A 15,907-nucleotide genomic window follows, 5' to 3' on the forward strand; every position below is an offset into this window, starting at 1 on the left:
TTCTATTGGATACCACACGTAAACACGTGTATGGTTCCAAAAAAAAAGAATGTATTTTGCTGTCAATCACGTTTCGTTATTCTTCTACTATCTATATTAGTGGTACAATGTTTTCATAAACTAAGTAAAATAATTCAACAAATGAATTAGATTTAATAATTATGTTTAATTGATTAAATTGTTTTAAGGAAAATTCAAAAAAAATACTGCTTTTGTTGTGTTAAATAAAATTAAAATAATTTCGTCTCTAAATCTCCATGAGTTGTAAGTGAAGCGGAACGTAAAAACTAATGTTGCAATTTTATATTACAAAACTGAGATACGAATGAGAATAGGGATTTGGTGTTGTTTATATTGAACTGTAACTTGGCCTGTCAATTTGTGCACACGTGTTAGTGAGATTCCGGTGTAATTTCGGTGTTTTATGTGAATTTACACAGCAGCAGAAATAGTTGTTATTGGTGATATTCGTATAAATCTAACCGTATTTGGTGTTGGTTAAATATTTATTATGTGTCTGTAGTTATAGTGTTTCCAGTAAAATGGATCTAGATACACCTCCTGAGCCGCCCGACCCGGGGGCATCAGCCTCGTCTCGCAAACGACAAGGAGAGGATACCAACGTATATGCGGCCAAAAAAACTATAACTGATCCTACTCTGGTAAACCCATCCGTTCAAAGCCTTTACATACATCCTTCCTTCACCGAAGGCGCCAAGTCATACTCTGACGATGATAATGGGCCTTTTATCGTCCAAGTCTCACGGGAAGTGGAGGACCCATCCTCTGGAGCGTCATTACGGGCTATAAATTTCGGTCAATTCTTGCACAAACACAAAATTGGTTCAATTATCCACGACGGCGTCAAAAATATAGGCCGCAACAAAATTACTGTAGAGTTTACTTCTGCCCAAGCTGCCAACAACTTTCTGGTTAGTCCAGTTTTGAAGTTATGCAAATATAGAGCTATAATTCCCACATACAACATAACCAGAATGGGGCTGGTGAAAGGAGTTCCCGTGGACTGGTCGATGGACGAGCTTGTTGATTCGCTAGAGCTCCCGCCTGGCTGTGGTGAGGTTCTGAAATCAAGGCGACTGAACAGAAAATCTGTCACAGAGGGTGTCATCACTTGGGTGCCTACCCAATCTGTTGTCCTAACCTTCAGGGGGCAAATGCTTCCTGCTAAGGTATATTCATACCACACCTCACTGCCAGTTGAAACATATAAACTTCCAACAATACAGTGCCAGAACTGCTGCCGTTTTGGCCACATTAAAACAATCTGCAGATCTAAGCCCAGATGCTACAGATGTGCTCAGCCCCATACAGGTGACTCATGTTTGGTCATCAAGGAATTATCTACATGTTTACACTGCTCTGGTAGTCATTTTGCTACTGATAAAGACTGCCCAGAATTCTCCAGGCAGCAATCTATTAAAATGGTCATGTCTCAGAATAATAAATCTTACATTGAAGCATCATCTCAGTTTCCTCCTGTCCGCAGGTCCTATGCTGAGATAACAAAAGAAATGTTTACTCCTACTAATGTAACTTCCTCCAAAACCTCCTACCGGCAAACAGTTTTCCGCTCTCCTCGTCCCCGAGCTCCTCTAGCAAAGGGCTACGATAAAAAAGCTGTTCAGACTATTGTCGGTGATTACTCCTCATCCCTTCCTAATGGATGCGCTCTCAACAACAATGTTGAGAACCCTCCCTCCCAAGGTAAAATGCTTGAGTTTATCTCTGAATTTCTACTTAGTATTGTCGCTCCATGTAGTGAAATTCCCTTACCGCCCAACGTTGCCAAAAACTTAAGCCAACTTTTTAAACTACTCCAAAATGGGCCCAATAACCCTGCTACAGTGGAACTGTAAAAGTTTACGTCCCAAGAAACATGAGTTAACCTTCATAATCCCACCATTCTTCCTCCCAAAGTCCCCCGTCCTTTGAGTGTTAAATGTTTTTTAATGTTTGTTTTCAGTCCTTATTGTAGATTTTTATGTAAATATATAGTAAGTAATAAAATTAAAGTATAATGTACAAAAAATATCCGTGTAAGATATATATGCATATGTTGTCTGTGTCCTTAGGTTAAAGAGCTAACTAGCTAATAACAACTATTTCTTGGTACAAATTCAAAATTAACTTTTCATTAGTTTCACCGATCAATCTCCTTCGTGCCTTCTTCATCTACAAGACATTGGCGAAATACCTTGTGCCCAGTTGGCGCAGACAAAAGCCATAAACAAGAATTGAATTGAATTGAATTGAATGAGAATAGCCCTACGTTGTGGAATAAATCCGTTTTCCAAAGCGCAATTAAATTTTTAAGTAGGAAATCTGTTGTCTTCTAAGAATATTAATCGAAAAGCAGCTAATTTAATAAAATATAAAACATTAATAATGTATTTTCATATCTGGCCATATTTACAACTAAGTGTCATTTCAAAAATTTTAGAAATCAGACTCGGCTTTTCACTTTGTGAGGTTATTTTGTTTAAAATATGAAAATAAACAGATTACTGAAGGGAAATACATAAACAATAAGACAACCAAGTACTTACATTGAAAACTATCAACAAAACTACTTTCAAGTATGTATAGATATTGCGTCACTTTCATTTGTTTTCTTTGATTTCGCAAGTTTGTGACACCTCGCGAATTTGGTTTATTTGCATCAATTAGATATTTTTAATGCTTCACCGTGTCTTCAGCTACATACTTTGCCTTTATGTTTTAAAATCATAACTATGCTCGATATGCTCGATTATGTAAACATAAATAATTGGTACTCATTCTATGGTTGGTGCTGCACACAGCAGTTACGAAATGTTATAAAACATTTTTTACTAACAACTTGTTATATTTAGTTCATATTTGTTACCTACATGTTTTCAAATTTTCCTCTGATCATTTTTACATAACATGAAAAATTCTATTTTAACTTACAAAAAATGTAAACTAAAACAGCTGCAGTGTAGCAGCACCATTACGAAAGTTGAATAAACATTTGACTTTAATTTGGTTCATTAATCAATAGATGTTTCTTACTCACTCACTTACATTGTTACAAAAAGTAAGTTAAATCCAGATTATTGAGATACATTAAAGGATAAATTTTGATAAAGTTAGTATGCCTCCTTGGAAATTGTTTCTTTTTTATGTAACCTAATCAATTCCAGGTTTTCTTTAGTCTTTTTTATGTTAGTAGTTCCAGACATTACACAATTTTGCAGTAGCATGTAGCAAGGCTCGATTTTTTACTATTACTTGCATACAACATTTTATATAAGTATTCTATGCCCCACCCCAGCCTGTAGTAGCAGTCATAAATCTTGTAGCATGATACCCAACTGTTGTCCCAGAAGTTAATAGCCATTTAAAGTCCAGTAGACCATAACTTGCTTTGGGATATTGTCTCTAGTAAGTATTATGTATTATACTGTTATGTTGACTGTAATTGGTCTTTACAGTCATTAGTTTTCATACAGCAATGTGTCTAAACTGCAAAAAAATCCAACTTCATTTAACATAATTGCAAAAATTGGAAATCTTAGGAAAAACTTAAATAATTGAGATGATTTTGGTGCTACTGTGCCACATTATTTCACATGATGATGGTTATTTTAGAGAAAAGTGAGTGATTGTTGTGTTGCAGGCGAGAAGAACAAAACAGGAAAGGAACATGTATTCAAGAATTCAAAACTGTAGATGGACAAGCTTACATAAACACCTGCTAACTTCTAGTCAAAGAACCTATGCCAGTGGAATACTAAAAAAGAAAGAAAATGTCTCAACTTATTTCCAGCCAGGTAAAATTTACCATGGATTCCTATGTTCTGAGGTTGAGCCCATTAAAGAGTTTAGTATGACTGCATACTTCCTGATACATGAAAAAACGAAGACTGAGTACCTACATTTAGAAAGAGATGATTCAAATAATGTTTTTTCCATTGGGTTCCGAACAACCCCACTGGATTCAATGGGCACACCACATATCTTGGAGCATACAGTTTTATGTGGATCAGAGAAGTATCCAGTAAGAGATCCATTCTTTAAAATGTTAAATCGATCTCTAGCAACATTTATGAATGCTTTGACTGGCCCAGATTATACATTTTACCCATTCTCTTCACAAAACGAAATTGATTATAGGAATCTTCAGAAGGTTTACTTGGATGCAGTATTTAAACCCAATTTATCTAGATTAGACTTTTTGCAAGAAGGTTGGAGGTTAGAGCATTCTAAATTGGAGGATAAAACTTCTGATTTGGTATTCAAAGGTGTGGTTTATAATGAAATGAAAGGGGCATTTTCTGAAACAAGCTCACTATTTGGACAAAAATTCATAAACACAATACTACCAAAAGGTACTTATGGCTACATCTCTGGTGGTGATCCTTTATGCATCCCAGAACTTACACATGAGCATTTAAGAAATTTCCATGCCACATATTACCACCCTAGTAATGCTAGAATTTATTCTTATGGTAATTTTCCTCTTGAACAAAATCTTAAATTCTTAAACGAGACATATTTGAGTAAGTATGAGTTTTTAGATCCCAAAAGTACAGTTGTAGCACCACAGGAAAGGTGGAAGTATGAAAAAAAAACAAATATACATTGTAGAGTTGACCAGTATGGAGGATCAGTTGAAAAACAGAATCAAATAGCATTCGGATATGTCCTGTCAGACATAACAAATATTTATGAAACATTTATGTTAACTGCTTTTGTGGAATTAATGATTATTGGTCCTAATTCAGCTTTCTACAAAAGTCTAATTGAAAAGAATATATCTGGTGGTTACAATTCTTTAACAGGATATGATAATCAAATTAGGGACACTTTGTTTGTCATTGGCTTAAGAGATGTTGAAAAAAATAAGTTTGATATGATTGAAAAGACAGTCAATCAGACAATTGATAATATATTTTCTAAAGGGTTTGAGAAAAATCATATAGAAAGTGTTTTACATGGGTTTGAGCTTTCTATAAAACACCAGAGTCCAAAATTCGGATTGCATTTACTATTTAGTTTGATGCCTCTATGGAACCATAATGGGCCAATATTAAGTTCTCTGAAAGTTAATGAATTATTGGACAAGTTGAAAGATAATCTAATGAAACCACAATATGTGAAAGATGTAATAGAGAAATACTTTATCTTGAACAATCATAAACTTGTAATGACTATGGTACCTGATCCAAAATTTGATGATGTATTTAACGATGCAGAAGCAAAACTACTTAAATCTAAAGTAAAAGAGTTAAGTCCAAAAGAAAAAGATGAAATATTTGAAGAAGGTCTACAACTTTCTAAAGTGCAGAAAGAGGTGCAAAACCTAGATGTACTACCCTGTTTGAAGATAGAAGAGATTACTTTAAACAAAACTGCACCTCCTTTGAAACATACTATATCAGGAACTGTACCTTTACAATTATGTGAAGCGAATACCAATGGAGTAACATATTTCAAAGGAGTTTTAGGTACAGATTGTTTAATCGATCAACATAGATTGTTGCTACCATTTTTTACCAACATACTGGATAAATTCGATACGAGAAACTATAATTATAGGGACTTTGACAAATATGTCAGTAAATCTACATCAGGAATATCAGTTATTTCACATATAACTGAACATATAGATTTAAAAGATCAATTTGAACAAGCAATTTTAGTGAGCAGTCATTGTTTAGATGAAAATTTGCCGAAAATGCTTGATATATTGACAGAAATATTCAATAGACCAGACTTTTCTAATAGTGAAAGAATGACTATGCTACTTAATAACTATTGTTCTTCTCTAACTAGTGGAATAATAGATAGTGGTCATACATTCGCAATGCAAGCGGCAAGATCGCTGGTCTCATCAGTGGATGAATGTAAAGAGAATCTATCTGGCATCAAACATATAATGAATATGCAAGAAATCCAAAATAAATACAAAATAGAGGACATACAATCAAGCGTTGATGTAATTTCCAAAAATATTTTAAAAGGCAACAATCTGAGAGCTGCATTCCATTACTCTAACACTAATCAAAATGTGCTTGAATTTGTAGACAAATTTTGTACGAATTTATGTGATAATGACGTTCAAGATGTTAATAGAATCAATTGGGTAGATTGCAAAAGTCCAAATAAAGATAATCGTGGTTTACACATATCTATGAATATTCCAGTGAATTTCTGCGCGAAAGTTATTCCTACTGTACCTTATACTGATCCAGATTATCCCAAACTGCGTGTTCTATCCCGATTTATAACCTCAAAATATCTTCATCCAATAGTTAGAGAACAGAACGGAGCGTACGGCGGTGGAGCTATGTTGACCATTGATGGAATTTTCAATTATTATTCCTACAGAGATCCGAATACTCGCATAACTATGGATGTTTTCGACGAAACAACTGATTGGATGTCTAAAAACAAAGACTTGGTGGATGACCAAAATTTATTTGAAGCCAAATTGTCTATTTTGCAACAAATGGACCAGCCAATCGCGGAACACATGAAGGGAGTTGATATGTTCCTCTATGGATTGTCTTATGATATTTGGCAAACTCAACGAGAGCGTGTGCTGGCGGTCAAAAAGGAGGATTTAATCGAAGTTTGCCATAAATATTTAAAAATGGAAAGTTGGTCAGGGAAGTGTGTGATTGGTGCGGATGCGTCGCACCAAATTAGGAAAGATAACGAGATTTGGGAGACCATTAGTGGACCGCAGCAGTGATCTCGACGACGATTGTTGAGCAAAGCTTTTACATAGCTTTCTACGCAACTATTAATGGGTTATGAGCTCTTAATTACAAGCGAAAATCTCAATAGAATATTAAACATATTATGGTATTGTTTGCACGCCATGACAAGTCTGTCATAACATGGCGGAAATTTTGTCAAATATTTTTTCGTTCTGCGTGTCATAAACTATACGACGTCATGGCGGACATGAAAATATTTTAATGTACTGTCTTTCAATGTAGACTTTTATTTCATGCATTTAAATTGCGCCATTTTAATATTAAAACTATAATGGGTTAATTATGGCGGAACTTGTTATTAATCTTGTTTTAAGTAGACAAGCATTTAATGTTTAATGTAATATCGAAAACAAAGATTTAAATTGTAGATATGCCGCCTTTTTTCGTGACCTTATGTATTGACCTTTACGAGTCAACAGTGTTTCAATTTAGTTCTCATATATGGAAATGTCAAAAAGTATACATACAAATATGAATCGTTTGTCACAAAAACTGAACAAAAATTGAACTTATGTTGAACAATTATGAGTATTATATAATAGAATTGAAGATTAAATTGGCGTATTATCGTGGAATTGTGATTTATTGTATCCTATCCTGATAGACATAATATATGCAGTTGAAATCTTTGCTTGAAATACATAAAATATAACTTAATAAATGTATTATTTATTCCAGAGTATGTAATTGAGACTGTTAATAAATATTCTTTAGTAAACACGTTTGCCTTATTAATACATCTACTTCCTCGGTATCTAGTGATTAGAAAGTTGGAATACGGATTACGAGGTACTGAGTTTGATGACCGGGGCAAATATTTATAAGGTTAATCCCCCGCTTCCGAGAGCCAGTTAAACTTACGGTGCCGCTCCTGTCCATTATAAGTTATAACCTAGTCATTGTAACATATATGTGATAATAACCGTTAAACACTCCGCAAGAGCAGCGAGGTGGATCTTTACTCTAAACCCCTCGTTCTTACGAGAGGAATTTTTATTTATTTTGAAGCGGAATGTACCCAGCAGTGGGTAAATAGGCTGAGGATGTTGTCTAATTAATCCTACCATAGATATATATATATCTATCTATATATATATATATATATATATTATCCATATACTCCTCAAATGAGGATGCTCCGATTTCGGAGCGAAACATGCGTAGAGGGTACATTGCCGAGGATCTGTTTGGTGTGGAGTATATGGATTGAAGTAATTATAATTTACACCATACAGATTCTCCTGCTGTTCGCGGAGTATAGCAAATTAAGCTTAATTTTCATAATATTTTATGGACTACCGCAAAGTAACGCCTTCTATCCAAATGCTGTAGTGCCCGTACTCAAAGCAAAATACCCTTCAATCCCTTTGAACTTTGTTTGAACGTTACGATGGCAGAAAGACACAAAGCGCAAAACATACTCAGCTTAATTATGCCTCCTCACTCTCCTAAGAGGAATTTAAGAGTAAATACTCATTGGTGCACCATAGTGAACCTGCTAGGAAAGTAAGATATCCTTAAGAGGTTCAGCCGTGGCAGAGCTGTTAGGTATAAAATTACATAGAAACTATACTAAACCATTCATAATTTACACATTTATCTGTATTCTTACCTAATACAAAATAACACACCTCACTCCGGTAGTTTCGAGTATTTAAACTATAAGGTCTGAGTGAAATGGACCTAATTCTTCTTGTAGTGGTATTTACGTTGCGTTCAACGATTTGGTGCGTTCTCAACGAGTCAAACCCAATCGTGTCACACTGACTCGTTGAGAATTTTTTCAAATCGGGTCGCACTGGCCCGTGGGTGTGACTCGTTGGGAACCGTAATGATAAAAGAAGTTTAAACTAGTGACATATGTGTCGATGGGACACGCAAATTCCCAACGTGTCACATTTAATGATTTGTATGGTGATGATGATAGGTAAATTAGTCTGGTAATTCCACGAATCCTCATCGACACTTCCTATTGTATGTTGTGCCTTTATGAAGGAGCTTTACATTGATTACAGGAACTGAGTTTTTTATATACACACCCAAGAGACAGTGTGACTTGATGAAAAATTACAACGATTCACAAAATGACGCGATTGGGTGTGACTCGTTGGGAACTCACCACCGATTTTCATTTTACAATGATATTTCGATGGAGTCAAGACGAGCTTGACCTTTAAAATAAGAATAATTTGGTCCATTTTACTCTCTAGTTCTATTCATTTATCGAAAACGAGTGCCACAGTAAGGTATATAAAAGTTTGACGTTACAAACCGTTTTTTTTTTTTTAAATAAATAACAATTTTTCTATACAGATGGCGCTGCCTTCCGGCTTCGAAGGACCAAAAGAATATTTTGAAAAATTCTTCAACTTCATACAGAAATATGAATATTTATTCAATTTCCCTAACACAGATTTGTTGGTTAATGAGGTTCTAGACAAAATTGAGATGAATTTACAAGAATTAGATATTTTCCAAGAAGTTTTTGATATTCGTAAACTTAATTGTGAATATTTAACAGATTTTTTTGAAGATTTGGATAAATTCGATGTAAAATACGAAAATTTTAAGGATAATGATAATTTAGAGTTTTTAATAGAAGTTCCTTTAAGTGTAAAGAAGAAACACGAAATTGCGTATTTAGCCAATGAAATAGAAAATGTCTGCGGCAATATTCAATGTGATACCATTGTTGATTTTGGATCCGGATTGGTAAGATCTCTTTAGAAACATTATTTTCTTGTCTCGAAAGTTCCTTTCTCTTCATGCAAGATATACGCATTTGTTAAACAGTTAAGACATTAAGAAATGCCAGACTTTAATGTCCATTTGTTGTAATTTTGACCGAAAATGCCAAAAATCTTGTTCTTTGAAGCATTTACCGGAGTCCGGGACTCTCAATATTTATAAATACTTTGTGAATGAGGACTTTATTTTATTCTGGTAATTTTTCTTACTAGGGCTATCTCGACGAGCAGATATTTAAAACAACAAATTTCAACGTGCTTGGATTGGAGTGTAACGAAACAAATTATGTTGGCGCCAAAAAACGTCAAAGAAAGTACTATATTGACTCTATGCAACGTGTCAAATATATTAAACATACCATAAAACCAGAATCTACAAATATACAGGAATTTTTAAACGATAAATTTCCAAATTGTAAAGGTTTTTGTATAGCGGGCTTACACGCATGTGCGGATTTGACAGTTGACGCTATTGACATGTTTTTGAAAATGGAACATGCACGTGCGCTTATCATAATGCCATGTTGTTATCACAGAATAATGGAAGGAAATGGTGGATTTAAAAATTTCCCACTAAGCAGAACTTTGAATGAAGCTTATGAGGAATATAGTGGTTTTAAATATTTAACTGTACCATTTCTGAGATTAGCTACGCAACCTCCACATATGGAAACTGAGAAAATAGAGGATTATGTCTTTAATTTATTATCAAGGGCTGTTTTACAAGTTTATGCAAATGAACGTAAGTTACCATTTAAAAGTATTTAAAAAGTTAATTCATTATAAATGATTCGTAAGGAGATTATGTTATTAAAATAAAAGGCTTGTAGCCCACCTTTCTGCTTTGGAGCATTGTTGTGGGTTTCAAGCTTCATATTTAGACCTTGCCCTTCCAATAATTAATATAACCTACATTTTGACAGATAACTGCAAATTAAAAAGAAATAAACGTAAAGCCGTTCGTTTAAAAACACTCGACAACAACTTTGAAGCTTATGCAGCGGATGCCGTGAACGGTTTCAAGCTATTCCTTAACAAAAGTGGACAAGAAAGTCAAGTTGTATCTAATAATTTTGAAAGAAACTTTATAATAGAAGACCTTATTTCTATTTGGCGCCAAATACCTCAACTGACATTTAAAAAGTCGGCTGTTTTCGTTTTACTACAGAATTCTATGCAGCCAGCATTTGAAAATTTCGTGTTGTATGACCGTTTGGTTTATTTGCAGGAAAAGGGGATAGAAAAATGTATGTTTAAGAAAATTGTAAATGAAAAAATATCGCCTCGGTGTCTAGCTTTAATAGCGCAAAAATAATACAGTGTGCGTCATCGAAGTTGGCTTGAGATCGTTTACTAATAAAGAATAAAGTTCGATTATTTCGTTTTTCTCATCCTTCAGGGCTTAGCCTAGTTCGTATTTTAAATTAAACGTCATTTTTTCATCAGTTTATGAAGAGTCGATAGAAGAACGAGCTCAGCCCTTAAAGCTACCTCCTTGCCCTTGAGAGATACATAAAGCAAGGCGACTTACCGTAGGAATCACTCGAGTGCTACTTCAATTCATCGTCCCGACCTTCAGGGTGCAGTAACTCCCTCCTAAGGTTAACTCTTAGACTAGTCCACCTCCAGGTACCTAAGGCAAACCAGCTTCCGACGATATACTGTCAGAACTGGTGTCGTGTAGGTTATATTAAAACGATCTGCAAATCAAAGCCCAGATGTGCTCGTTGGAGGCCATAAGTCAAGTCAAACATTTCTTTATCCAAATAGACTCATAGATGCGTTGTTACATACAAAATGTGTACATAGTGGTGAGTAGTGATGGCGATAACTACATTCGTAAACTTACAAACTAAAGCTACAAAGGTTTCAAACACGCCTAAGAAGAAGCCCACAAAAAACTTAGCCGGGTGTTCTGTTTTTGATCACCATCTCACATTGTCATTTGAAAATCTTTAAGAAGCCATCTGGTTAGAGGAATAGTTCACACCCAAGCTTTTTTATTATTTACATTATAATAGGACCTATATATATATCCTTTATACTATAATAAAACTTTTACACAAGCTTTTTCTTAATACAAACTTTGAACTTTTTTAGGGACATCCCAAGATACCAACCGGTAATTTATTGTAAATTTCCTATGAATTGCTCGTTTTGTTTAGTCTAGCGTATTGCAATGCAAGTTTATTTTTGCTTCTAACGTTCAAATTATTGCAGTCACATTTTCTCTTAAATTTAGATAAATTTTTGTGAACATAAATAAAATTTACAAATATGTGACTAAAATATGGACAAGTTGTAAGACTGTCATTATAATAACATCGTTAAATTCATTTCTCAATGACTCTTTCGGACCCATTCTATAGATTGCACGAAAAGCCTTCTTAAGACTGCAGCACGAAAATAGTGCCAACATCAGTACCATTACTCCATAGTTAAATTCCGTAATACTGTAAAGGTAACTAAAATAGACTAACCTAGCAGTTTCGATGTCTGTCATGCGGCGTATCTTCTTTACTGCATAGGCAGCAGAACTAAGCCTGTTCGATAAATTATTTACATGCGCGCCCCATTGAAGTTCATCTAACTTTATTCCTAGGAATACTGTATCCACATAAGTATTGTGCTGATAAGCAGTCAAGAATCTCTAAGCGACAATAAACTAAAATGCAATAAAAAATAGCTTAACATTATAAACTTTAAAGCCATAAACATAGTCATACAATAGTCGATGCCTCCTGCTTGATTGTGTTCTGTAGTTATCCATGATAAATATAATTGACCTAACATGTATGAACCTAATTGCTTTTCTTATTCTATCACCTTAGTCTAGCGTGCTAGATTTTTCCACACAGCTCTATCATGGACAGAACACAATCCAGCAGGAGGCGATGCCTCCTGCTGGATTGTGTACTGTCTGCGACACATATAAACAGTCTACAAACAATCTTGCTGAGCTTTTAAGCTATGTATTTTGCCTAGAAAAATATTTGGAGAAATAATAAAGTGATTTGATGAAAATAATTTATTTATTATAATTAATACCTTAAGATACTGTCGTTTTGTTGACATAATACTTCAACATTTAAAGATCATAATTATAATTAATACTGAGTTACTGAAAGCTCATCGCACATCAGACGTTTTCACCTCATTTTACAGGCAAAGCGTATGCAGAGGCGCAGGTCAATCCCAAACTCCCAAACCCATACAAATATTTGAAATGCGACAGCTAGCATTTGTTTGTTTTTAACCTATTCATCACCTGATAAATTTTGGCAATTTTGCCATATACAATACAGACAGAGGATACTTTTTATCCCAGGAAATCTAACGTTTAACAAAAGATTTATAAAAAAAACTCATAAAAGTCATAGCAGCTACTGTTGAATTCTGTAGTACATATATCTCTAAACTAAACAAAACAGAATAATGTTATGCTTTTCCAGAAGATGTAGTTAGAAATGAAGAGCACTACTTTGCTTACTTTCAGAGATTTGTGTGCAAACCACAAAAAAAGCGAAAGTTTGCTTTCTTCTGTGAAATTTTGCTTTGTGCAACCCTGACTAGTTTTAGGTATACCATGTCCCCTGACATGATACTATATACTGGCTTATACATAATGAAAACATGTTTTAGCTCACTGTTGGTCTAATAATTCAGGCCTAAGAGTTTGGTTGATTTTTGATTGAGTATTGATACTTGCCTCTATTGGCATATATGCAAATTGGACATTTAGTGTCATTTGCTTCAATCTAAAAGATTTACCGCTAGAGTATATTAAATTGCCTTGCCATACCTTGACATTACTAGGTCACCAAACCATATGGTTAACCTCATTACTGCCAAATAAATTTGATCATGACAAGACTGGCCAAGACCAATATTTAAAATAAATACATAGTGAAAAAAAAAGCTAATAAATATTTTCAAAAGATTACAGCTAGAGTATATTAAATTGCCTTGACATTACTAGGTCATCTGACCATATGGTTAGCCTCATTACTGCCAAATAAATTTGATCATGACAAGACTGGCCAAGACCAATATTTTAAATAAAAACAGTGAAAAAACATAGCTAATAAATATTTTCAAAAGATTACCGCTAGAGTATGTTAAATTGCCTTGCCATACCTTGACATTACAAGGTTACCAAACCTTTAGGTTAACCTCATTACTGCCAAATAAATTTGATCATGACAAGACTGGCCAAGACCAATATTTAAAATAAATACATAGTGAAAAAAAAAGCTAATAAATATTTTCAAAAGATTACCGCTAGAATATATTAAATTGCCTTGACATTAATAAGTCACCTGACCATATGGTTAGCCTCATTACTGCCAAATAAATTTGATCATGACATGACTGGCCAAGACCAATATTTAAAATAAATACATAGTGAAAAAAAAGCTAATAAATATTTTCAAAAGATTACCGCCAGAGTATATTAAATTGCCTTGCCATTACTAGGTCACCTAAGCATATGGTTAGCCTCATTATTGCCAAATAAATTTGATCATGACATGACTGGCCAAGACCAATATTTAAAATATATACATGGTGAAAAAAATAGTTCATAAATATTTCAAAAGATTACAAACTGTAGAGTTGTAAAAAATAATAAAAGTTAAATAATCAATATAAATAATTTCATCTGATTCTCAAAAAACTCAAAACAACCATTCTCTTAAATAAATTTTTAAGGGGTGGCATTTTCTTTCTAGGATTTAACCTAATCATTTCTTCTACTGTTTGTTAGCTTAATTATTTTTACTAACTTAGTCATTGCATTTTAAAGGTACATTTGTGTTTTCATGGTTTATACCTTTTGGACGTCCTGGCTTCCTTGATCCTTCCAACAATTTACTCTTCCATTCGTTAGTTTTATTTGTCTCTTCATATAAAACCATTTGACCAGTCACTGGATCTATGGGGTACACACCTTTAGGGGTACGTTTTTTTTTGGCCATATTCAAACCATGCCTACGATTCATATGTTTGTTATAGTTTGGCCAATTTGTAAATGTTCTTTCACAATGTTGACATGAATATGGTTTAATACCTGTATGCTGGCGTATATGTTGGTTTAAAATGCTTTTAAATCTAAATCCTTTACTGCAGTATGAACATACATAAGGAAGAGCATCTGTATGCACAATGCTATGGTTAACAAGTTGTTTTCTTAAACGAAAGCAACGACCACACTGATCACATTCAAATGGTTTAATTCCATCATGAATTCCAACATGCATTCTCAACTGGGCTGGTGTCCTAAACCTAAACTTACAAATTTCACAAGGGTAAGGTCTGACATCGTCGTGAAGCATCATATGACCAGCTAAGTTCTGCTTGCTCAAGAATCGTTTCCCACATTTCTCACAAGTATGTTCTCGTTTTCTTTCTGTATGTGTTAATAGATGATTCGATAGAGTCCCTTTATACTTAAATAACTTCTGGCATATTGGACAGTTTAGACTTTCTAGTCTTTCCTTTGCTATAGGTGGTAACTGTCTAATTTTTAGATCTCTATTGTATTTACTGTGCTCTGTAAGCTCATCTGATGTATTAAAAGTGGAATTACATCCAGTACAGAAATAATTTGAGTCTACATGAAGGTTGTGATGTAATTTAGCATCTGTTATTTTAGAGAATCGTTTATGGCACTTATAGCAAGATAGTTTTAGATATTTTCTGTGTCTTTTAACATGTGCAACGAAGCTGTCCAGTTTCAACTTGCGGATATTGCAATCTGTACATCTGTATGGGTTGCAACATTCGTGATATTGTATTGAATGACTTTTTAATTCGTCTATCGTTGGGAATAGGGTCTCACAGTAAGCACATTTCCAGCTGTATTCCTGCCATGTTAACTTCAACTGCGACAAAGGTACACCATCTAAATCACTTGGTATTTTTTGTTTCCTTTTTTTGTCATTATAAATATTTTTCTTAGAATGCTGTGGTTGAGTATCTTCGAGTTTAACATCTACATCGTAAGACATACACTGGTCCAAGTCGTTATCGAAATCGGATGTGAAATCTTCCTTTTTAATACTTTTGACTAATATAATGTCTTCTAAAATGTCTTGAGCTTTTTCTATTTCTAATATAATCTCAAATGCTTTGTCTAATGACGCGGTACATGTATAACAAACCGTATTAGGCAGTGAATCTTCGATAAATTTAATATTTACATTCATCTTATTCAGTTTTTTTACGATGTCGTCTCGTATATTATGTTCATTTAGCAAGTTGAGGAGTTTGGTGGAAGACTTGAGCTCAGCGCAAAACCTGCAATACGCATTTTCTAATTCACTCATTTTATTAAAATAATTTATTTCGTTTATATTCTACAATGCAATCCTGTTGCACCATTTTTTTTTT

The 15,907-nt window shown here is 34.0% G+C and overlaps 2 protein-coding genes and 1 long non-coding RNA gene across 4 annotated transcripts; 1 reads left to right on the forward strand and 2 right to left on the reverse strand.

Moving 5' to 3' along the window:
- Nucleotides 1-246: 246 nt before the first annotated feature.
- On the forward strand, nucleotides 247-10,894 carry LOC120624965 (presequence protease, mitochondrial). 2 transcript variants are annotated; one of them, XM_039891816.1, is made up of 5 exons: nucleotides 247-264; nucleotides 2,462-2,597; nucleotides 9,084-9,482; nucleotides 9,731-10,259; nucleotides 10,441-10,894. In XM_039891816.1, exons 3-5 carry the CDS (start codon nucleotides 9,084-9,086, stop codon nucleotides 10,830-10,832), a joined length of 1,320 nt encoding a protein of 439 aa, XP_039747750.1. In that variant the 5' UTR covers nucleotides 247-264; nucleotides 2,462-2,597; the 3' UTR covers nucleotides 10,833-10,894. The 2 variants fall into 2 exon arrangements, with proteins under 2 accessions (XP_039747750.1, XP_039747749.1); XM_039891815.1 differs by lacking the exons at nucleotides 247-264; nucleotides 9,084-9,482; nucleotides 9,731-10,259; nucleotides 10,441-10,894 and adding an exon at nucleotides 3,662-7,490.
- A 1,636-nt stretch (nucleotides 10,895-12,530) lies between these two features.
- Nucleotides 12,531-14,115, reverse strand: LOC120625241. The gene is made up of 2 exons (XR_005658790.1): nucleotides 13,691-14,115; nucleotides 12,531-13,518 (listed from the first exon to the last, which is right to left on the reverse strand). It is a non-coding gene; the product is annotated as an uncharacterized LOC120625241 (long non-coding RNA).
- Nucleotides 14,116-14,137: 22 nt separating this feature from the next.
- Nucleotides 14,138-15,907, reverse strand: LOC120625240 (gastrula zinc finger protein XlCGF57.1-like). The gene has a single exon (XM_039892245.1). The coding sequence runs from the start codon at nucleotides 15,841-15,843 to the stop codon at nucleotides 14,302-14,304; it is 1,542 nt and encodes a 513-aa protein (XP_039748179.1). The 5' UTR covers nucleotides 15,844-15,907; the 3' UTR covers nucleotides 14,138-14,301.

The sequence above is a fragment of the Pararge aegeria genome, chromosome 7, assembly GCF_905163445.1.
Source record: "Pararge aegeria chromosome 7, ilParAegt1.1, whole genome shotgun sequence".
In the NCBI taxonomy this organism is placed as follows: Eukaryota; Metazoa; Arthropoda; class Insecta; order Lepidoptera; family Nymphalidae; genus Pararge; species Pararge aegeria.